The sequence below is a fragment of the Myotis lucifugus genome, unplaced genomic scaffold (genome assembly GCF_000147115.1).
Source record: "Myotis lucifugus unplaced genomic scaffold, Myoluc2.0 scaffold_44, whole genome shotgun sequence".
Taxonomy (NCBI): domain Eukaryota; kingdom Metazoa; phylum Chordata; class Mammalia; order Chiroptera; family Vespertilionidae; genus Myotis; species Myotis lucifugus.
In genome coordinates, this window is record NW_005871092.1 from 5,752,196 (window position 1) to 5,772,587 (window position 20,392).

Genomic DNA, 20,392 nt, shown 5'->3' on the forward strand with positions numbered 1-20,392 from the left:
CTTAATGGGATGAAATATATCTGTGATGCAATTCACCAAAGATGAGATGTCCTTCTCAACAGCAGCCTGGGAGGCCTCAAAAATCCTTCTGGCAGGGCAGGGAAAAGGGAAAGAACAAGGTAGTCATCCACTGAGCAGCATTTCCAGAACTGTTTTCTCTCTTGGATCCTTTGTTTCCCAAACACGTTCCTGGAGAGGGTTGGGAGGAGGGGGAGTGATCTTCACTCTTGCCTAACATCCACGGCGTCCAACACCCAGGCCTGCTCATTCATTGCAGCAGCAACACGTTTGTTTGTTAACAACCCCAGAGGCTCGCTGCCAGCATGTCAATTGCTTAGCTGGTTAATACTAAGCAATGAGGTAACTTCTGGCCACATTCCTTTTGGATCTGGGTAACCTTGCAACTAATGAAATGCCTCCTCCCCTAAAAACAACCAACCAAACACACAACAAGGTTTTCTTTCCCCGGGTGGGGAGAACTTCCTGGGCTCCTGAGCACCTCACCTTGAAGATACATTTCCTCTCCTTCTGTGAACATCTGGTTGCATCTGCTGCATCGTGCACAGCTGGGGTGGTAATGTTTGTCACCTGCCTGGAAGAGAAGAGGTAGAGGATGTTCAGTCTACTGGTCACTGCCCCCAGCCTGTTTTCTGGACCTGGGGGTTTGCGGGGAAAGAGAGGATGTGGAGGCAGGAAAAATAATCGTCCAATTGATGAAACCTCCTACACCAACAGCCCTAGAAGCTGAAGCCAACGCCATTGGAACTGGGAGGGGCTCGGAGACCAGCTTCTTGTGCTTGTCATGATGGGGCCGCCTTGCCTCTTGGGGTTTCTGGCTTCCAGTTCTCTCTTGGCTTGGGCTCCCTGGACGATGGCCAGTTACACACCACGTGCCCAAGCTGAGGCCACCCCATCTCCCCCAAAACACCCACCTCAAAAACGTTAAAGCAATAAAAAGAAAGGATCCTCTTAGCAGGTTCTTGCTTTCTTAGCCAAACAGTCTGACAGTAATAAAATCTACCCAGCTTACATCTGGATGAGAAAAACCACAGTAAAAGACATCATCTACTGCTTTTGTCTCAGAAGGAGCCCACATTCTCGTCTATGCTGCTTACAACTATCTTCTGCCAAAATCTAATATTGTTTTCTGGAGGAGGCACTCTGCTGCGGTGGCTCTGCATTATCCACAGGCATCCACCGTCTTCCCTGTGACAGATGCCACCACAGCAGGTGCTGACTTCCCCAGAGCAAAATGTCACTGGACACGGCGACAACGCTCTAGACAGGTGCCAAGTCACATTAGAGTCCCGCGCCAAATGCATGCCTGAAGAAATGAAACCTTTCTGCGGACAGCTTAGCAAAAACTGTACCACCTGAAAATTATCCAATGCACTCTGCAATTAAATCATGTTGTCAACCAACTATAAAAGCATCTCTTTTCCATGAAGCATGTGGAAGGCAGCGCTGGGAGCCTAGGGTTAGAAGTAGCCGCCCCCTGTGCCCCACATGGAATCTCAACAGGAAACCAAAGGCCGGAGTGACTCCTTTCTCACACCCTCCTAGAGAAACTTCAAAAGCCACTTGGCAACCAGAGTGTGAGATGGTGCTCAGCTACTCAAGATAATCAAGTGGGGGGAAAATGGACGTTATTTAAAACTAGAAGCCAGGAACAAAATCTTTTCAGTGGTATTTGCCAGAAAATTCCAGAAGTGGTGCGATTGTTCTTGTCCACACAGTGTGTTTAATTAAATTTTTTCCCCTGGGAGGAGGGGGAGGGGAGAATAGAAAATGTCAACACAAAGTAGTTCCTTTCCTTAGGCCATTTAGGGTCCAACGTGAGTGAATGAAGGAAGAGAGAAGATATCACCGTATTCAGTTCTAAACTATGTTGGCTCAGCTGGGATGTCAATGCGGGGAGGTCCCCGTCAGTTAGGACAATCTCAGGATTCTCAAGGAAAATGTAAGGAAAAAAATTAAGGCTCCTTGAGAGGAATCTGGTGCAGTCTACCGTGAAAAGCACGATTCTCAGTAAGCTAGGTACAGAAAGAAATTCCTTCAAGATGATAAAGTGTTTCTATCATATTTGGTGGCACATCAGAAGCATTCTTATTAAAGACAGGAACAAGACAAGGATGCAGACTTTAACCAGTGTTTTCCTACATTGTTTTAGTCCTAGCCAATGTGATAAGTCAAGAAAAAGAAATAAGTGCAAAGGTCACTAATAAAAGAGTTCAGCCAAGCAGCCAGATAGAAAAAAATTAACACATAAAAGCCAATAGTCTTCCTATTCACTAGCAACACAAATTAAGCCAGTGTAACGGGAAAATAGGACCTCATTTGTAATAGTGACAAATAAACCCTCCCATGTAAGATTTACATAAAGAAAACCACAGCACTCAACGCATGAACAAAAAAGACTTAAATAGAGACACAGTATTTCTGGATGGGAAAACTAAATATTGTAAAGATGGCAATTTATCTCAAAGAACCTGTTAATACAATGCCTTCTAAGTCTAAGCCCTCATTGGAATTTCCTTTGCCGAACTTGACAAGCTAACTCTAATAAGCTCACATGGAAGAAGAAAAAATGCTCACAAATACACAGACATTTTTTTAAAAAGTGCAGCAATAAAGGGGGATTTTTACCTTCCCAATGTAAAAAGTTATTCTAAGGTTGAAATAATTAAAGTGCGTTAATTCTGGTGCAGGAAAAGAAAATAAACCAGTGGAACAGAAGAGAGGAAGACAGATGCACAGTCATACATATAACAAGAGAATTATGATAAAGGTGGGGTTTCAAACGAGTTGAAAAAATGAATTATCCAATTAATGGTGCGAACAATGGATTTTCCACGTAGGAAGATAACAGGGAGAAAATATTTGCCATGCATTTCAGACTACAGATTATCATCCAGAATCTATAAAGAGCATCTATGAGGAAAAGGAAACAGCAATATGGGCAAAAGGTAACTTCCAGAGGAAATATAGATGACCCCAAAAGGAACCAGGGAAATACAATTTAGAAAAATGTATTTTTCTCTGTCAGATTGGCAAAGATTAAAAAAAACACAAACTAGTGTGAGGAAATAGGAGTTCTCACACTGTTGGTGAGCAAAATTCCTTTTGGAAGGCAACGTTGGCAATATTTATAAAAATGTAATATGTACACACTCCCTGATGTACAAATTCCAGTTCTAAAAGCTATCCTACAGAAATTCTCACATGTGCCCCAAAGTGTATATACTGAAGACATTCAACACTGCATTATATGTAATAGTAGATAACAAAGAAACAGAAAACAACCTAAATAAGAAAGTAGTTAGATAAAATATTGATCTTATGCAGCCATGAAAAGAATGAAGTAAACTTATAGACACTTACATGGAAAGAGTTCAAGCTGATATTACTGAGAGAAAAAAATCATGCAGAAAATAATACAGTCACATAATGAGCAGTCAAAAGAATGGAGACACTGGAGTAAGTCTGACTACATGCAATCCTGTTTCGGCACTGTGTGGTCTTGTGATGGTGGGAATCTTTCGGACTTTCAGCTTCCACATCTATAAAATGGCTAGACTAGCACTCACCTCATGGAGCTGATGAAAGGACTAGCATTTTGTCTGGCATCCCCCAACAGGCCTGTAAGTCAGGCACTGCTATTATTATTTACTAGAGGCCTGGTGCATGACATTCGTGCACTGGGGGGGGGGGGGGGGGATCCCTCAGCCCAGCCTGCACCCATTCACCGTCCGGGAGACCTTGGGGGATGTCCGACTGTGGGGAGCGGGCCTAAGCCACAGTCGGACATCCTTAGCGCTGCCACGGAGGTGGGAGAGGCTCCTGCCACCACTGCTGCACTCGCCAGCCATCAGCCAGGCTTGTGGCTGAGCAGCGCTCCCCCTGTGGGAGTGCACTGACCACCAGGGGGCAGCTCCTGCATTGAGCGTCTGCCCCCTGGTGGTCAGTGCACATCATAGCGACCTGTCATTCCGCTGTTCAGTCGATTTGCATATTAGCCTTTTATTATATAGGATTTCAGAGAGAATGCACATGTATATCAGTATCATACCTGTGTCCTACACGGAGGGGCAGTAAGGAGAATGCACACCCATCAGTTTGTTGTGAATACCTCGGCAGAGACAGGAAGGAGGGTCAGAGCCCAACAAGTTCCTTTGTATGCTTCTGTACTCTTTCATCCTTTACAACAAGGATGTGTTTTTGTATTACTGTATAATAAGCAAATAAAGACCAAGAGGAAAGAAAGTCCATGTCTCTTAGAGTCATCACCCCTAGGGTTGAGTTTTCAGCCCAATCTGTACAAGAATTAGGATCCCAAGTAAATCACAAACTCTCAGATGACCATGTTGATGATGATAATAAAAGAGAATATGTTTAGTGATTATTCTGTCTTCATAAATATTTAGTCACTGGTTTCATAATAACCTAATAAGGCAGGAGCTAGTATTATTCTCTATCTCACAGATGAGGAAACCGAGGCTTAGAGAGGGTTAGTAACTTGTCCACGGTCACATAACCAGGAAGTGGTGGGGCCAGGATGCAAACCCAGGCGTCTGGCTCTGGGGCCCACGTGCTCACCTGGAACCGTAACGAACAACCATTCAGTACTCAGCTGCTACAACTACACCACCGTGATGCTGTTAGGGCGAATGATCAAACGACATTGTGAAAATGGTGTACACACTGCAAATAATAGTAAAGACAATAATATCAATAGGAACAACTACCTAATAACCCTCTGCACCAGGGGTGGGCAAACTTTTTGACTCGAGGGCCACAATGGGTTCTTAAACTGGACCGGAGGGCCGGAACAAAAGCATGGATGGAGTGTTTGTGTGAACTAATATAAATTCAAAGTAAACATCATTACATAAAAGGGTACGGTCTTTTTTTTTTTAGTTTTATTCATTTCAAACGGGCCGGATTCGGCCCGCGGGCCGTAGTTTGCCCACGGCTGCTCTGCACAGAGATGGCGCCAGGGCCATTCACATCAGAAGGCTTGTTGTGTGGGTTGGGATGCTGACGGATGTCTCTCTGGATGTCGCCCTTGCCAGGCACAGAGAGTCACCGTGTTCCATGAACTGTCACACAAGGTGGGTGGAAGACACACCAAGGCCCCACGTGGCAGGGCTTTGCTCTGTAAATTGGTAGCAAAAATGCTGCCAAGAAACACCACCACCGCCATGCCCAGGACATTAGCCTGGGCCCAAGCACTTGCCTCGTCCCACAACACTGAACACCTCATGAGATTCAGCGACCAGACTCCAAGGGCAGTTTCACAGCAGCCCAGAGCCATTGTTTTTGCAGCAGGCCGGGGGCCACAGGGGCAGGTCCTCAAAAATGAAGGTGCCCCTTCTTTGCATGTGGAGCTACCCCCCCCACCCCCCCGTTTCACTTCTTCTTGCGCAGGCACCTATGACGGCTCACAAGCCCTGTGCACAGGCCAGGGAGAGTATCAGAGCTGAACACAGACGTGGGTCAGACATGGGCCAACGAACCAAAAACTAAATGAAGCTGGAGGAAATTTATTTAAATTGGAGTCATTTTTAAAGAAATGTATTTTTATTGATTTCAGAGAGGAAGGGAGAGGGAGAGAGATAGAAGCATGAATGATGAGAGAGAATCATCTATCGGCTGCCTCTTGCACACCCCCGACTGAGGATCGAGTGTGCCCTGGCCGGGAATCGAACTGTGACTGCCTGGTTTAACCACTGAGCCACGCTGGCCAGGCTAAATTGGAGTCATTTTTAGAGGAAGGAAAAGCATTTCAGATCAGGAGCAAAACAAAAGACTAAATGGTGCCCATAAAAGAACAGATGATGAACTCACAGCCCATGGTGGAGGGAAGGCTGTGGGTCATGAACTTGTCAAGCACAGCGTGAGCTCTGTGGGGACAGGTGACCTCATAAGCAGTGATTACCGGGTGCGTGGCCCCAGGCCGCACGCTGCAATCCAGCTGTGCTTGAGCTCCAGAGGCCAGATGTGCCGCTGGGCTCCCCAGAGCTCTGCCCTCTATCCCCCATCCATCTGTGCCCTGCTTTTTAAAAAAAATGACAACTCTATTTTCTTTATTTTCACATATTCAAAAAGCACATGTTAAAAGTCTACATTGTGGCTGGCATGAAACTCTACCGACAGTAAACAAATGGTTTATTTAGCTGAGTTTTGTAAGGCACCTGCCTACACATTCAAAGTGCTAAACACTGCTTGCCTTGAATGTGCTGATTAAGTCAGACTGGCGTGGTTATTATTACTGTTGGGTTCATCTCCAAATGGAAGTACGGACTTTGGCACACAGGCTGGGATACCGTCTGGGTAACTACCACCGACGATAAGGCAGGATTTGGTATAAGGCACCACATTTTTGATGAGACCCGTTATCCAGAAGATCAAAAAGGAGTCCTAAACTCCTTGTGGAATCGGGGGTGGGGGTGTGGGGAGTGCCACTGGAAAGGGCTCTAATATTTGGAATCGGATGGTTTGGGTATTATTCCTTAATTTGTTATCCATGAGAGCTCAATTATGTCACTATTTACCCTCTCCAGCCCTAGGCTCTCCATCTGAAAAAGAGGGGCTGGGCTAGACAATTTCAAGTCCCATTTAGCTGTAAAACTCTATGATTCTGTGTCAAATCCTGTCCCTCAACAGAAAAGCAATTTGGACAGAGAAAGGACATTCTTGGTGGTGGGGAATGGCATTCAATCAATGACTCCATGGTGTCTGACACCCAGGAGGAATGTGGGGGTGGGACTAAGCCCTGTGCCTGCTGTGATAGGCCACAGGGAGGAGAAAGGGAACTGTAATTGGACAGCTAGTCTGCTTGTCTGGTAATCTGCTGAGCCCCTGGACAGTGACTGTCCTTTTTCGTTTCTCTTCCCACCTTCCTCCTGGAGTGACCTGCGCCTGACATGAACCAGGGAGACGCGGAAGGTGACTCTTGAGGTTCACCCACAGCCATATGTAACTTATGCCCACGTCCTGCCTCCTTCCACAAAGCACCTACTGATGCCTATCAGAAGGCCGTGATCTATAAACCCCTGAACAGAAACTTTAGAGGAGAGAGAAAATCCGAAGACCCCAAACTCAAACATGTCTGTGGTGATGTGAGCTTCTCAGTAGATGAGAACAACAGGGAAAATGGGCCACAGACATCTCACTGTGTTAAAAAATGGCCACACACAATCGCCACTAGAGGGGCAAGGTTTCCTGATTGTAAATTAAAATGACAGTCATCAAGGCTGACGCTCCGCAGGGTCTGGCTGGGCCAGGCATTGTACCTAGGCCTTTAAGTGGCTGGTTTTGAAACAGGCTGGGGAGGTGGACGCTATTTCACAGCCTCATTCCACGAGCAAAAAAACATGATAACTTAGCTGTTTACCCAAAGCCCCCAGGTGCTTCCAAAAATCAGAGCTGGGCTTTGAGTCCAGGTCACCTGACTCCCCACCTGCTCTTGCTGAAGTGCCTCCTAAAAGCACCAAACAGATTCCCATACAGGGACCAACACTTGTTTCTTATATGAGAAAAACCAAGGGTGTAGCCCTGAAAGATAATGGAATGAAGTCATTTCCACAGGGGAAGTTACACTACTGAGGTCTAGGTTTGTAGTGTGTTTTTTAAAAAGATCTAATTTGACACAGAGATGGTGCTTAGAATATCCAAAAGAATAAATAAATTGCTTTCTTGTCCCCTGAGACTCACAAACACAGCTCTGGTGGACAGTGCTTTCAGACATAGGATATGCAAGTATTGAAGCTTAGTGTGTTGGCCTAGATCAGGAGTTTTGGAGCTTGACTGTGCATAAGTGACACCCAAGAGCCTTTTAAAAATAGGTTCAATGACCCTGAGGTGGGGCCGAGAAGTGAGCTTTTTTATTTCATCAGCCCTGAAATGAGCCTATAGATCATTATACACCGGGAAAGCACCAGTCTGGGTGGTACCCAACGCCCAAACCTGCTTGTGGATGAGGAAACCAAAGGGAGTGGCGGGTGCGCTGCTTACGAGGCAGGTGCATGTGTGGGAAGGAAGAGGCAGAATCACGTAAGTCCCGGCTCATTCCTGCAGGAGGGCAGTGGGGGGCTGACTCAGCCTACTTTGCATTCACCATTTTCCCCTTCGAGTGGGAGAGGTTTCCAAGGCGCCTGGATGGGCCTGATCTCCAAGCTGAACCCTCAACTGTTGTAGGAGGCTTTTTCCCTGATGCAGCATCCTGAACAGGCAGGGTGGGGAGGGTGTGCCTGGGCCCAGAGTTTGTATGCTGGACAAAGGTGAATCAAGAGGGCGCCACCCAAGTCTGGGCAGAGCCAGCCTGCACAATGAGAGCATCCCGCAGGCCCCCTCGCCTCACCCACTGCACTCCCCGCTCCAAACACGTGTGCTTGTCAGAGGGGGAATAGCAGCTCGTCTCACCCAGTGAAGATGCACAAAATAGTGCCCAGAGAAATACGCCATTGCCTTCATTGCCCTGGTTCCCTTTAACCAGCTGCTCGAAATGTAAAAGGCAGAGCCCCAACTCCCTTCTTTTAATGGGGGGGTGGGAATGAAACAAGGGACAACACCCCAGCGTAAATGCATAATGGTTTCTTGCAGATGGTTACTGCTTTCTCATCTCCTTCCAAGGAATTAAGTGCAAAAAACGTTAAAGCAGTCTTTGCCATTTCACAGTGCAATACAAATGCTACCTGTGAACGTGTGCGTTCCTAAAGGACCTAACCAGTCTCTTTAAAATGACCTATAGATCCAGCGCAATCTCTATCAAAATCCCAGCCAGGCTGCTGTAGACACTGACCAGCTGATCCTAAAATGAGCGTGGCAATGCAAAGGAACTAGGAGAGTAAAAGCATTTAAAAATGATCAGGATTAGGTGAATGGACTTAAACCACCTGATTTCCAAAAACTTACTATAAAGGTACAAGCAATCAAGACAGCATGGTATTGGCACTGGGACAGGCATATAGGTTAATAGAACAGGAGAGAGTCCAGAATAAACCCATACACTTATGACCCATCAATTTTCAATAAAGTGCTGAGGCAATCTGATGGGGAAGGGATAGTCTTTCCAACAACTGGTGATGGGACAATTGAATGTACAAATGCAATTAAACCCTACCTCACACCATACACAAATATTAACTTAAAATATATTACAGATCTAAATATAAAAGCTAGAACTTCCGAACAAAAACATAGCATAAAAATCTTTGTGACCTTGGTTTAGGCAAAGATTTCTTAGATATTATACAAAAGCATAATCCATACAAGAAAAAAAATGGGTAAATTCAATATCATCAAGATAAAAACCTTATTCTCTTCATCAAGAAAATAGAAAGACCTGCCACAGATTGAAGGAAATTTCTGCAAATCATATTTCTAAAAAGGACTAGTATCCAGAATATATAAAGAACTATTACAACTCAACAACAGGAGACCAAGCAACTCAAAAAAGGGCAAAATATTTAAATAACATTTCACCAAAGAAGATCTACAAATGCCGAATAAGCAAATAAGAATATTTTAAACATCGTTAGTCACTAGGGGAATAAAGTTAAAACCACGATGACACACTACTGTACACTTGCTACAGTGACATTCATTAAAAAGACCAACCATGCCAGGTGTTGAAAGGATGTGGAGAAAGTGGAACCCTAAACCGCTGCTGGTGAGAATGTCAATCACACGGCTACTTAGGCAACCTCTTTGGCAGTTTCTCAGAAAGCTGGCCATAAGTTTACCGTGGGACCTCACACCGCCACTCCTAGGTATCACACTAAAAGAAGTAACATATCCACACAAAGACGTACTAGTATATGAAAAGCTCATCGCAGGGTTCTTCCTCAGAGCCCCAAACTGGAAACAAACCAAACGACTCTCAGCTGGTGAGCAGATAAAACATGGAACACTCAAATAATGAATCCTGCTAAGCAGTAAGAACAAACTCCTGCTACATGCAACCACACAGAAGGACCTCAACAGCATTATCTTAAGGAAAAGAAGGTAGACACAAAAGACTACCTATTTTTATTCCATTTATAGGAAATTTCTAGAAAAGGCAAAAACTAAAGAGAGATGAAGTCGATCAGTGGTTGCTGGGAAGGGGGCTGGGAGAAGACGGGGTAGGACTGAATGGGGGGTCAAATGGGGTGACTGAAAATTCTAAAACTGCATCGTGGTGATGGCTGAACAATTGTGTGCATGTAATAAAAATAATCAAACTGTCCGCTTTTAGTCAGTGAATTTTATGGCATGTAAAATAATCCCCCATAGAGAGGCATAACAATGAAAAGGAAGGCCGGCGTGGCTCAGTGGCTGAGCGTCAACCTACGAACCAGGAGGTCACAGTTCAGTTCCAGGTCAGGGCACACGCCCAGGCTGTGGGCTCGATCCCCAGTGAGGGGTGTGCAGGAGGCAGCCAATCAATGATTCCCTCTCATCATTGATGTTTCTACCTCTCTCTCCCTCTTCCTTCCTGTCTGAAACCAATCAAAAAATATTTTTAAAAAAGAAATAGATTATCTGTACCCCTCACTCCCTCATAGTCACTGTGCTTCTAATCACTGTGCTGACTTCTAACTCTATGCTTGTTTTACCTGTTTTGGAAGTTTACCTAAACAGAAGCAAATAGGCCTGGCTTCTATTACTCACCACAGAATTACTCACGATGCTGCGAGTAGTTGTTCTTTATTACATCCTGATTACATAGCAATCCTTTGTGTACAAGTGCTACATTTTATGTATCTATTCTACTCTCAAGCATTTGGTTTCTTTAAAAGGCTGTCTGTTTGGACAGGACTGCCGTGGAAATTCCTGCCGAGTCTCTTGGTGAATCATACACGTTTCAGCTGCAGTTACACACAGGAGTACACGGTATACAGCAAGCTCATCAGGTACTTTGGTTTCAGCAGCCACTGCCACACAGTTGTCCAAAGTGGTTTTTGCCTTTTATTACGATTTTAATCTGAGAGGGATTTGGAGGAATTAAATAAGAAGAATCGAACTAAGAGCCCTTTGCCAAATGGATTCCCAAAGTGTTTTTCTAACCCCTGCGAACGCTCTTTTTTAATAAAATGGTCTCTAAGTAAAAGCTCTGCCGCTTAATCCCATCAGGTACCCATTATTCCGGGACCTCCAGAGGGCCACTGAGCAATTTTCAATCCTCCTTCATCCTCGTCCTTCTGCTGGTAGCATCCTTTCAACTGATGGACAGACGTGGCCGGAATGCAAATAACGATCATATTTAATTCCTAAATGGACTCAAAACCTGCAGGCAGTGCTGGCATCGCCTGGACCACTTTGCAGAATTCTTTGCCTGGGAGCCTCAAAAGTGGCTCTAGTTTGGTCCAAGGCCCGCCAGGAACAGTGCAAAAGAATTGGGTTTGGAAGATGCACTTCAGTGGCTACTGAAAGATCTAATTTTCCCCCTTGTGATGGAACTTAAACATTTCTTACCCATTATTATTTATTTCCAATATATTTTTTATTGATTTTAGAGAGAGGAAGGGAGAGGGCTAGAGATAGAAACATTGATGAGAAACATCAACTGGCTGCCTCCTGCACACCTCCTACTGGGGATTGAGCCTGCAACCTGGGCATGTGCCCTGACCAGGTATCCAACCATGATCTCCTGATTCATGGGCCAATGCTCAACCACTGAGCCACACCAGCAGGGCTCCATTATTTTTATTGTTAATAATACCCTTCGCATTTGTTCTGTAGTGGAATGTTTAGAAAGCACGTTAACATTTAACCCGCCCAATGCTTTGTGGGGTACTCTCTTATTCTTATGCCTAATTATGGGCTAAGAAAAGTCTTCAAAGTTCCAGAGCGAGTGTTTAAATCTAGGGTTTGCTATTAAGTCCCTTCTCCCCTCCCCCCACATCCTGCTACAAGTCAAGGGTCAGAAGGACTGGAAATTACTTTGGTGGTTTGGACAGCTTAAAAAAGTTCTTCCCCCCCCCCCCTTCTCCCTTCTCCCATCAATTATCATGAAAGACTGAAGACGCTAACGACTCAGGAAGATTCAAAGCTCTCTGAGAGGCCATCCCTTGCACAACTCATTGAGTTGACAATCATGTGAAGTTGTTGATAAGAACAGGGCCCCAGTTCCTGAGGCCTCCTTACGAGGGGCCAATTGGCCCATTTCAAACACGTGATTAGGCTGCTCCAGTTTCTCTATGTGCAATGTCAGGAATGACAGAAAAGTGGTGTTTGAGGAATCTGATAGGTTGAACCTTGTACTGAATGCCCAGAGTGATTGGCTGTACTGTTTATTTCCTCCGATCCTATGTATTTTCTGAAAAGACCTATATGCTCTATCATGTTAAAAGGGCATAAAAGTATTGGTTCTGCCTAGCTTGCAAGACTGCTGTGTAGGTGAAAGAAATGTTAATTATACATAAATTCACTGTGAGTCACATGACACAGGGAGAGGACGAACCAGGTTGCAAAACGCCAACGACTCTAAGGCGTTTCCTTTCCAAATACTTAGGCTCTGAAAGGAATTTTAAAGGGGCCTATTCGGGAAGCTGGACATGAGAGGGAGCGACCTTGGAATCCAAAGGAATGTTCCGGTGAACGCGGAGGCCGCCAGGTCAGCGGCTGCGCTGCATGCGGTCAGAACCATCGGCGGAGTTCCAGGGGAGGAACAATGAGAAACTCATCCCGCTCCTGGCTCCACAGGACCCACTTTCCAAACTCAGACGCCACCCTGCAGTCAAGGTCAGAGGTCTTGTTTCCTTTCATTTCTTAACATCAGAAGATAAATATTTGCCTTCAAGTTCAGCACTCTTGAAACCTAATCCCAATTGGATAATTTCTGTCTCTTGTGGAAGAGCAAACACTTAAGGTTTCTTATTACCCGTGATCTCATTCCTGGTCTCCTTTCCAGCACAAGAGCCTGCTGGAGGCAGGATGTACAACTGACAGCACTCCAGCGGGTCGCTTCCACGCCCGCCGCTTCAAGGGAACCAGTGGTCAATGCCAAGGTCCCCATCAAACGCATGGGCGAGGGGCTGGGGAGGAACGCGGCAGGATCCGATGGTGGGACAGGTCCCCTTAATTCAGTATCTTAGGAATGACTTTGTAGCTTGTAGGAGACATGCAGAAGGCAGGGTGATTTTTTTTTTAATTAGAAAATATAAACTTGTTATACAGTGCACAGCAAATACGTCATCCCAATTCAGGGATGACAACTGCTTTTCTTCCCCAAGTTGTGTCTCCAAATGCCAGTCCAGTTCTGTGACTGCTACCCTTCTCCAGAAACTAGAACCATTTCCCCATCCCACCCCACTCTTTTCCTTTCTATTCTAAAAAGACTCTTAGCCCGGCTGGTGTTGCTCAGTGGTTGGGCATTGGCCCAGGAACCAAGAGGTCCCCAGTTCGATTCCCAGTCAGGGCACATGCCCGGGTTTCAGGCCTGATCCCCAGTGCGGGGGAGAAAGACGTGCAGGAAGCAGCTGATCAATGTCTCTCTCTCTTATTGATGTTTCTATCTCTGTCCCTCTCCATTCCCCTCTCTCCAAAATCAATAAGAAAAAAACCATTAAAATGACTTTTTAAAGGATTTCAAGACGGGAGCCTTGTGCCTAGCCCGTGCCTCACTCTGTCATCTTGGACAATCCCTCACACGTTATTTCCACTACAACCATCGCTCTGAGTTATCAGCTCCCTTACAGATGGTTCGGCCCTGGGCAGCCTATACAGCACATTATCAGACTAAAAATATTTTTTCTTCCCCAGGGTCAGAGGAGCCTTCGGGGTGGGAGCCAATACCAGAGCGGTCAGAAAAACACAGCTTGCTTTTAAAAACATCCTTGTCTGATTTCCTCTCCCGCTGTGGGTGGACCTCAGCCCCTTTAACAACAACTCCGCCCCGAGTCTCCGAGTCTCCAGAGCCCAGACTCTCTGGTTTCACTGGGAACAGCAGGGAAGGGACGCTTCCAGCCATCGCTGTCAGCTCTTATTGTCGGTAGGAAGAAAAGCAGGGCGGAAAGTACATCCTAAGACGAAGGGGAGATGTGTGAAGGATTCAGGACCCCGGGTTTGGTGATACCCCAAATCAGAGCACACTGAAGGCAAGGCCTGTGCCTTTGGGTGACAACCAAAGCATTTCTGTGTCCTGCAAAGAGAGACACCCAGAGTCACATTCCAGACTCCACATGCTGGGTGGGTGCCTGCCCTGCCCTCATCCTCTGGATTCCTCTGGAAGGGCAGGCCTGGGGACTGGGGCCAGGATAAGTAGGGAGTGCCCGGCAGGCGGGCACCCTGCCAGCTGCACCTGCTGCACCTCCCACTGCTCACAGGCGACAAGGGGACCTGTCAGAAGGGAACCCGGGACCCACCCACGGCTGGACCCCGAGACTCAGATGACAGCCTGAGCCACATGCATGAAGCGATTGTGTGAAATCTGGGCTCCCTGGTGCAGTTCTATAGCTCTGCGGCCATCCGAGGGTTAGACTGGGCAACCAGAGCTGACGCTAACCTTCATCTGGCCTCAGGACAGCAGACTGGCCTGGGTTCTGAGGTCAAGTGTCTGAGTTCTCCTTAGTGAAGTCCACTGAGCTCAATCAAACCAGCCAGACCGACGGGAAATGCACGCTGCCCAGGCAAAGCGGCCAGTCTGCGCAGCAATGCTGGTGGTGGTGCCTCGAGTCGGTCCTCGCTTCCCACTGCTCAGCGCCCTGGACTCAACAGGGCATGCATTTATTTATTCATTTATTTTAATATATTTTTTATTGATTTCAGAGAGGAAGGGAGAGGGAGAGGTAGAAACATCAATGATGAGAAAGAATCATTGACTGGCTGCCACCTGCACACCTCACACAGGGATCGAGCAGGCAACCCAGGCATGAGCTCTGACTGGGAATTGAACCGTGACCTCCTGGTTTATAGGTTGACACTTAACCACTGAGCCACACCGGCTAGGTGAGCTCAGGGCATTTAAACATCAGAGGAATTGTCATTAAACACGATGTGTATCACAGTACTTCCTGGATAAGAAATCTTTAACGACATCCCACTGCTCCTGACACAAGTTGAATTTCCTAACCCTGGTATTCAGCCACCTGCACACACTGGGCTCAACCTACCTGCCAAGCTTTCAAACATTTTAGGGGCCCTAGAGAAGGTGGACTAGGTCTGGGCAAGGGCTTGGGGGTCAGTGCCTTTAAAAACTCCTTAAATGGTCCCTGGGTCTGGCCCAGACTGAGGACTCCTCCAGCTCTCCGGACGCAGGCATCCCCTTCCACGTGCATTTTTTCTTGTCCCGAGTACACACGTTTTATATAAAGTAGGCACCAGTGATCTGATGCAGTAAATTACATTATAACTGCTGGCTACTAAATAGATTCTCTCGCTAGACTTGAACTTCTCGGACGCCAGGACACTTCCTCTTATTCATGTTTGTTTTCCGGAGTGTTGAGCACAGAGTAGGTATTTTTTTGTAAAAATAGTCTATTTTATATGAGAAAATACAAATGCTCCGAGGTTGGTTCCGTCTCACCTGCACATGATCCCGCCCTTCCCTGCATCCCCATGACATGTATGTATCCCACTGATGTAGCCTTGAGCTCGTAGACAGCTGAGTGTGGCATGACTTCCACGATTAAGTCCCATAAAGGCAGGGACTGTCTTTTATAATTGAATATTATGTTAAATTCTTTTTAAAAAAAATATATTTTATTGATTTTTTACAGAGAGGAAGGGAGAGAGATAGAGAGTCAGAAACATCGATGAGAGAGAAACATCGATCAGCCGCCCCCTGCACATCTCCCACTGGGGATGTGCCCACAACCAAGGTACATGCTCCTGACTGGAATCGAACCTGGGACCCTTCAGTCCGCAGGCCGACGCTCCATCCACTGAGCCAAACCAGCTTCGGCTATGTTAAATTCTTACTTAAAGAATGAAGGATACATCAGACTAGTAGCCCCAAAATATGTAAGTATAAGTGCTGAGAAAAACTGAAATGCGGCAGACAAGTGGCAGAATTCGTTTTTGAGAGCAAGCATGATCGGTGAATCCACATTTGGATTTTATGTTATTCTAAGCTATGTCTTCCTTTCGAAAATCTTTTTCTGTTCTTTTCTGGAACAGTTCTACTTCCTGAATTTAGCTCCTAGTGCATTTCCTGGCAAAGAATAATTTTAATTCTTTCAGTATGCAACAAACAAGTTACCTGCAAAAATACCCCGGACCCTCGGCAGAAAAACCAACTGCCGATATTCTCCAACATTCCCTCCCAGCATCTTGGAGCATCAGAAAGTTTAAATGCCTCCCTTTCCTGTGGGACCAAGCAGGTCTCCTCTGAGACTCTCTCGAACTTGAACACAGCGGTATCGCTTTCTTACCAACACACTGTCTCAGGAGGACAGATGCTCTCTCAGCATCTCCCTGGAACAGAACGGCTGGTCCAGGCAACTCCCATCCAAGACCAGGCAAGTGCCTTCTGTCCAATTAGGACAGGAAAGCTGCTCCCACTTCCCCCTGCAGGCCAGCGTGACGAGCACAGAATGACCCAGGTGGCCCTGGCCGGGTGGCTCAATTGGTTGGAGCATCGTCCTGATGTGCCAGGGTTTCGGGTTCGGTCCCTGGTCAGGGTGCATGCAAAGGTCAACCACTGAGTGCACAGATGGCTGGAACAACAAATTGATGTTTCAATAAATAAAGATTAAAAAGCAAAAAAGATGACCCAGAGGATGTAGGTCAAAATAATGAGTCTTATCTCAAAAGTAATGAGTCTAGTAAAGGCAGGAGCCTGAACAAAAGGCTGTTTTCTCCCGTGTATAAAGAAGGCTAGAATGAGCAATCTGGGGGAAGAAAATGCGTTCAACCCCATGCAGTACACACCTGCTAACACCTACTATGGACTGACGTCCTGCTGTCCTGCAGGGGCCGGAGGTCTGTATGCCTGAGGCTGAGAACCTGGAGCACCTTTGCACCCCAAGCTGTGCAAACAGCATGTGCTCAAGAAGCATCACTGACTGAGACTCCAGAGGAGTCTGGATCCAGAGGAAGGGACGGGCTAATTATGGGTCAATGGGTCCGAAAGGACTTCATGGAAAATGCACCTGTAAACCGGGACTAGAAAGATAAGCAGGCTCTTCATTACTCGATGCACAAAAACTCAAGAACATTTTTCCTGCCTGCCACTCACATTATAGTTTCAATGATGGCCCCCTGTACTATTCCACCTACCCTCTCTTTCCCCAACAAACGAAAGCAAACCCAGAAAACCAGACATGTCTTTACCTTCCGTTACTTTTCCATATAATTTCCATGTATAGTGAACAACTGAAAGTTCATTTCTTACCCAGGGTACAGCTAACCGATAAGATGTGTTTCGAGAACGAAGTTTAAAGAGGGGCTACAAAGAGGAGAGAGAAGAATGTTGGTTCTTCACCACAGAAGAGCAGCATTCTTAGGAGAAAAATGTGTTTCAAAGGTCCCTACCATACACCAGCACGGCTCAGAACAGGAAGAAATGAGCTTTATTTCAGCAACAGCCAGTATTCCGCCACCTCTTAAATCAAGCAAAAATAATGATCAGACACACAAAAACCCACTGGCAGGCCACGTCTCACAGTCATGATTTCACACTTAATTTATCCTGAGCTGGCTTGTACCACATCACAGCGATTTCCCCAGATTGACATGCTCCAGTTCACCACCCGCCCCCCCAACCCACAGGGAAGGCCCAATAATGGAAGTCCAACTTGGCCTGCGGCATTAGTGGGCGTAGAGTCCACGTGAACTGAAAGCCCCTCTCTAATTCTGGTGGCTGGTGAGAGCAAAGGGCGTCCCGATGAACAAATCACCCCCAAATGGGTTCCTGGCACTTCCTGTCCAGCCCAGAACTCGTGGATAGAAGCTAAGGGTTTTTTCATGAGAAGGAATGATCTCAATGCTATCAAGGACTGTATCCTTTACCAAAGAGACAGCATGGGTTAGTGTCCTGGCAGAATCGAGTTAGCTACAAGTTGGGCCATGTTTCAAATATCCAAGACAGAGACCCTTGAAAATATCACAAGGCTTTAAAAGTTTCCAGCTGGTGCCATCCCCCAAATGCCTGTGCCCAAGGCTCCACCATGCCCGCCTTTTGGCTGTATCGGTATCCCTTCCTGGATTATCTGCAGATTAGTTTTCTCAGGTGGCTGTTCCTATGCTGCTTACAAAAGACCCAGAGAATACAGTTATTTTTTCTGTATTAGCCGGAAGCCAACACAATTAAGAAGTGGAGCGAGCATTTTGAATTATGAGCTGTTTGGATCATTTATGCGGTCATTCCCCTGAATTAATTTGTACCGTTGAAATGGAGCAGTACCTTTTCTAGCAGTGAGTGCATGAGAACACATTAAAAAAGGCATTCAAAGTACAGGAAATGCTCCCCACAGGCCACTTAGCAGAGTCTGAAACTGTTTCTGTAGGGGTGTGATCCTGTTCAGAAGTTTGAAAGTTTTAGTTTGAAAACCAAAGTAAGAGGCAAAAAGGCACCTGTCGCTGCTATCTACCCCCATTGTATCCTCGGGATGAAAGACCAAACCACTAGTTTCCATGTGCTTTCTGCCTCAAATATAAAAATAAATAAATAAATAAAAATCCATGGAACTTTCCTGCCATGATAGTTCCAGGAGACTTGAGCAGGAATTACCTTTAAGACAGAAAACCAGAGAAGAGATCTTTCTGGTAGGTGCAAGGCCGGGTGTGGGAATCAGCCGAGGTGTCGCCTCTGGTCGGTGCGATTCACATTAGCCAACGTCCCAGTTACCAAATGGCTCCGGGCTGGGAGTGGCAAGAGCGAGCAATTAATCAGCCAGACTCTTTGCCAATACTCCCATCACCCGGTAAGTTAAATTGCAAATCACAACACATATTATTAGCAATCCATCCAAGGCCATCATGCCGTTTGAGAAGCTGTGTTAAGAAGTCAAAGTCCCAGATAAAAGAGTGGCTCAGTCGGTTGAGTGTTGTCCTGTGAGCCGAAGAAGGGTTGCCAGTTCGATTCCTGGTCAGGGCACATACCCAGGTTGTGGGTTCAATCCCCAGTTGGGGCACCTATGATGCCCAGACGATCAAAGTTTCCCCAACACTTCCTCTCTCTAAGCATGTCCGTGGGTGAGGATTTTTCTTAAAAAGTCCCTCCCACCTTGCTCAGGATAGTTAAAGGGCCAGTAAGTGGTGTGTTCTCTGTGATGGACAGAGAATCTGGAAGACACACTGGGCTTCACCCACAGATTCCTCACACAAGCCACGACTGAGCGCTTCTCGGTGGTCCCAGCCCCAGTGCTGGAGGCCTCTGGATTTTTCTCACATCCACCAACAGCACGTGGGCACCACCTTCCTACTGATCACGCTGCCCACAGTGGACAGGGGAACCAGCTGGTTGGCTCCAAACCTGGGTGTTGTGTGCCAAGGAATGCTCTGATGGACCAGCCTGCCCAGGCTGCAGACTGTCCAGGTAAGAGCTGTCATCAGGACTTGTCAGACAATGGGGAACCTGGACCTGACACACCACCCTGGCCCCCACCCGGAGACTCACTGCAGAGGGCACAGCACAGATGTGGCAACCTCTGCGCATGAGCACGGTCAACAGCTTCCCCTCAAGTCTATGCAAAGTCAGCAGCTGTAGGGTCTTAGAATTATTCAGAGAATTTCACTGGTGTGTTCGCAAGGGCTTCTGACCTTGGCCTTCTGCTTCACCAACAGGACATCCTGGGACCCGAGACTCATAGACTTGTGTCGGGGAGATGCAGATGATTAGAAACATGTGGTTATGTTAAAAATGTGGAAGAAATGCTATGACTTTTTTAATTTTTAGGGTTTTTTTCCCCTAGTCTTTCCCACTTGAAATGTCTACCTGTGGCTGCAATGATGTTTTTTTCAGTAAAATTTTTATGTTCTAAGGAAAATCAATGCAACCCTGGGAGCTGAAGGAAGGAAAACTGGTTCCGAGGGCTGCCAATGGAACCACCAGTGAAAGTATATACGGCAGGTGAACTTTTTACTAACAGATTTGTTTATATATGAAAAATGAGAGTTTAAATAATCAATTAAGCCCTGTAGTTTAAAAATGTGACTTAAGATCCATCAACTAGCTGTCTTTAGAGATAAATCAGTAAGCTCATTTATCTATATAAAAGCCTAAGTGACTGAACAACCATTCGACCAGTAGCTATGATGCGCACTGACCACCAGGGGCAAGGCGCTCAATGCACAGGCATGGGAACATGGAACAGACTGACGAATCACAGAGGGAAGGGTGGGAAGAGATTAACCAAAGATCTTATATGCATACCAGAGGCCCAGGGCACGAATTCATGCACTGGTGGGGTCCCTTGGCCTGGCCTGTGGGGATCAGGCCAAAACCAGCAGTCCAACATCCCCT

At 46.3% G+C, this 20,392-nt stretch overlaps 1 protein-coding gene across 24 annotated transcripts in view; it reads right to left on the reverse strand.

The window, feature by feature from the left end:
* Positions 1 to 20,392, reverse strand: part of ABLIM1 (actin binding LIM protein 1) — a 245,521-nt gene that overhangs the window by 49,523 nt on the left and 175,606 nt on the right. For all 24 annotated transcript variants that reach the window (XR_002829088.1, XR_002829089.1, XM_014455312.2 and 21 more), the window contains one exon: positions 505 to 592. Coding sequence is in view for 22 of the 24 variants with exons in the window: in XM_014455312.2 (XP_014310798.1) it covers positions 505 to 592 (88 nt within the window). In the remaining 2 variants the exon portion in view is untranslated. The remainder of the gene's footprint in view (positions 1 to 504; positions 593 to 20,392) is intronic.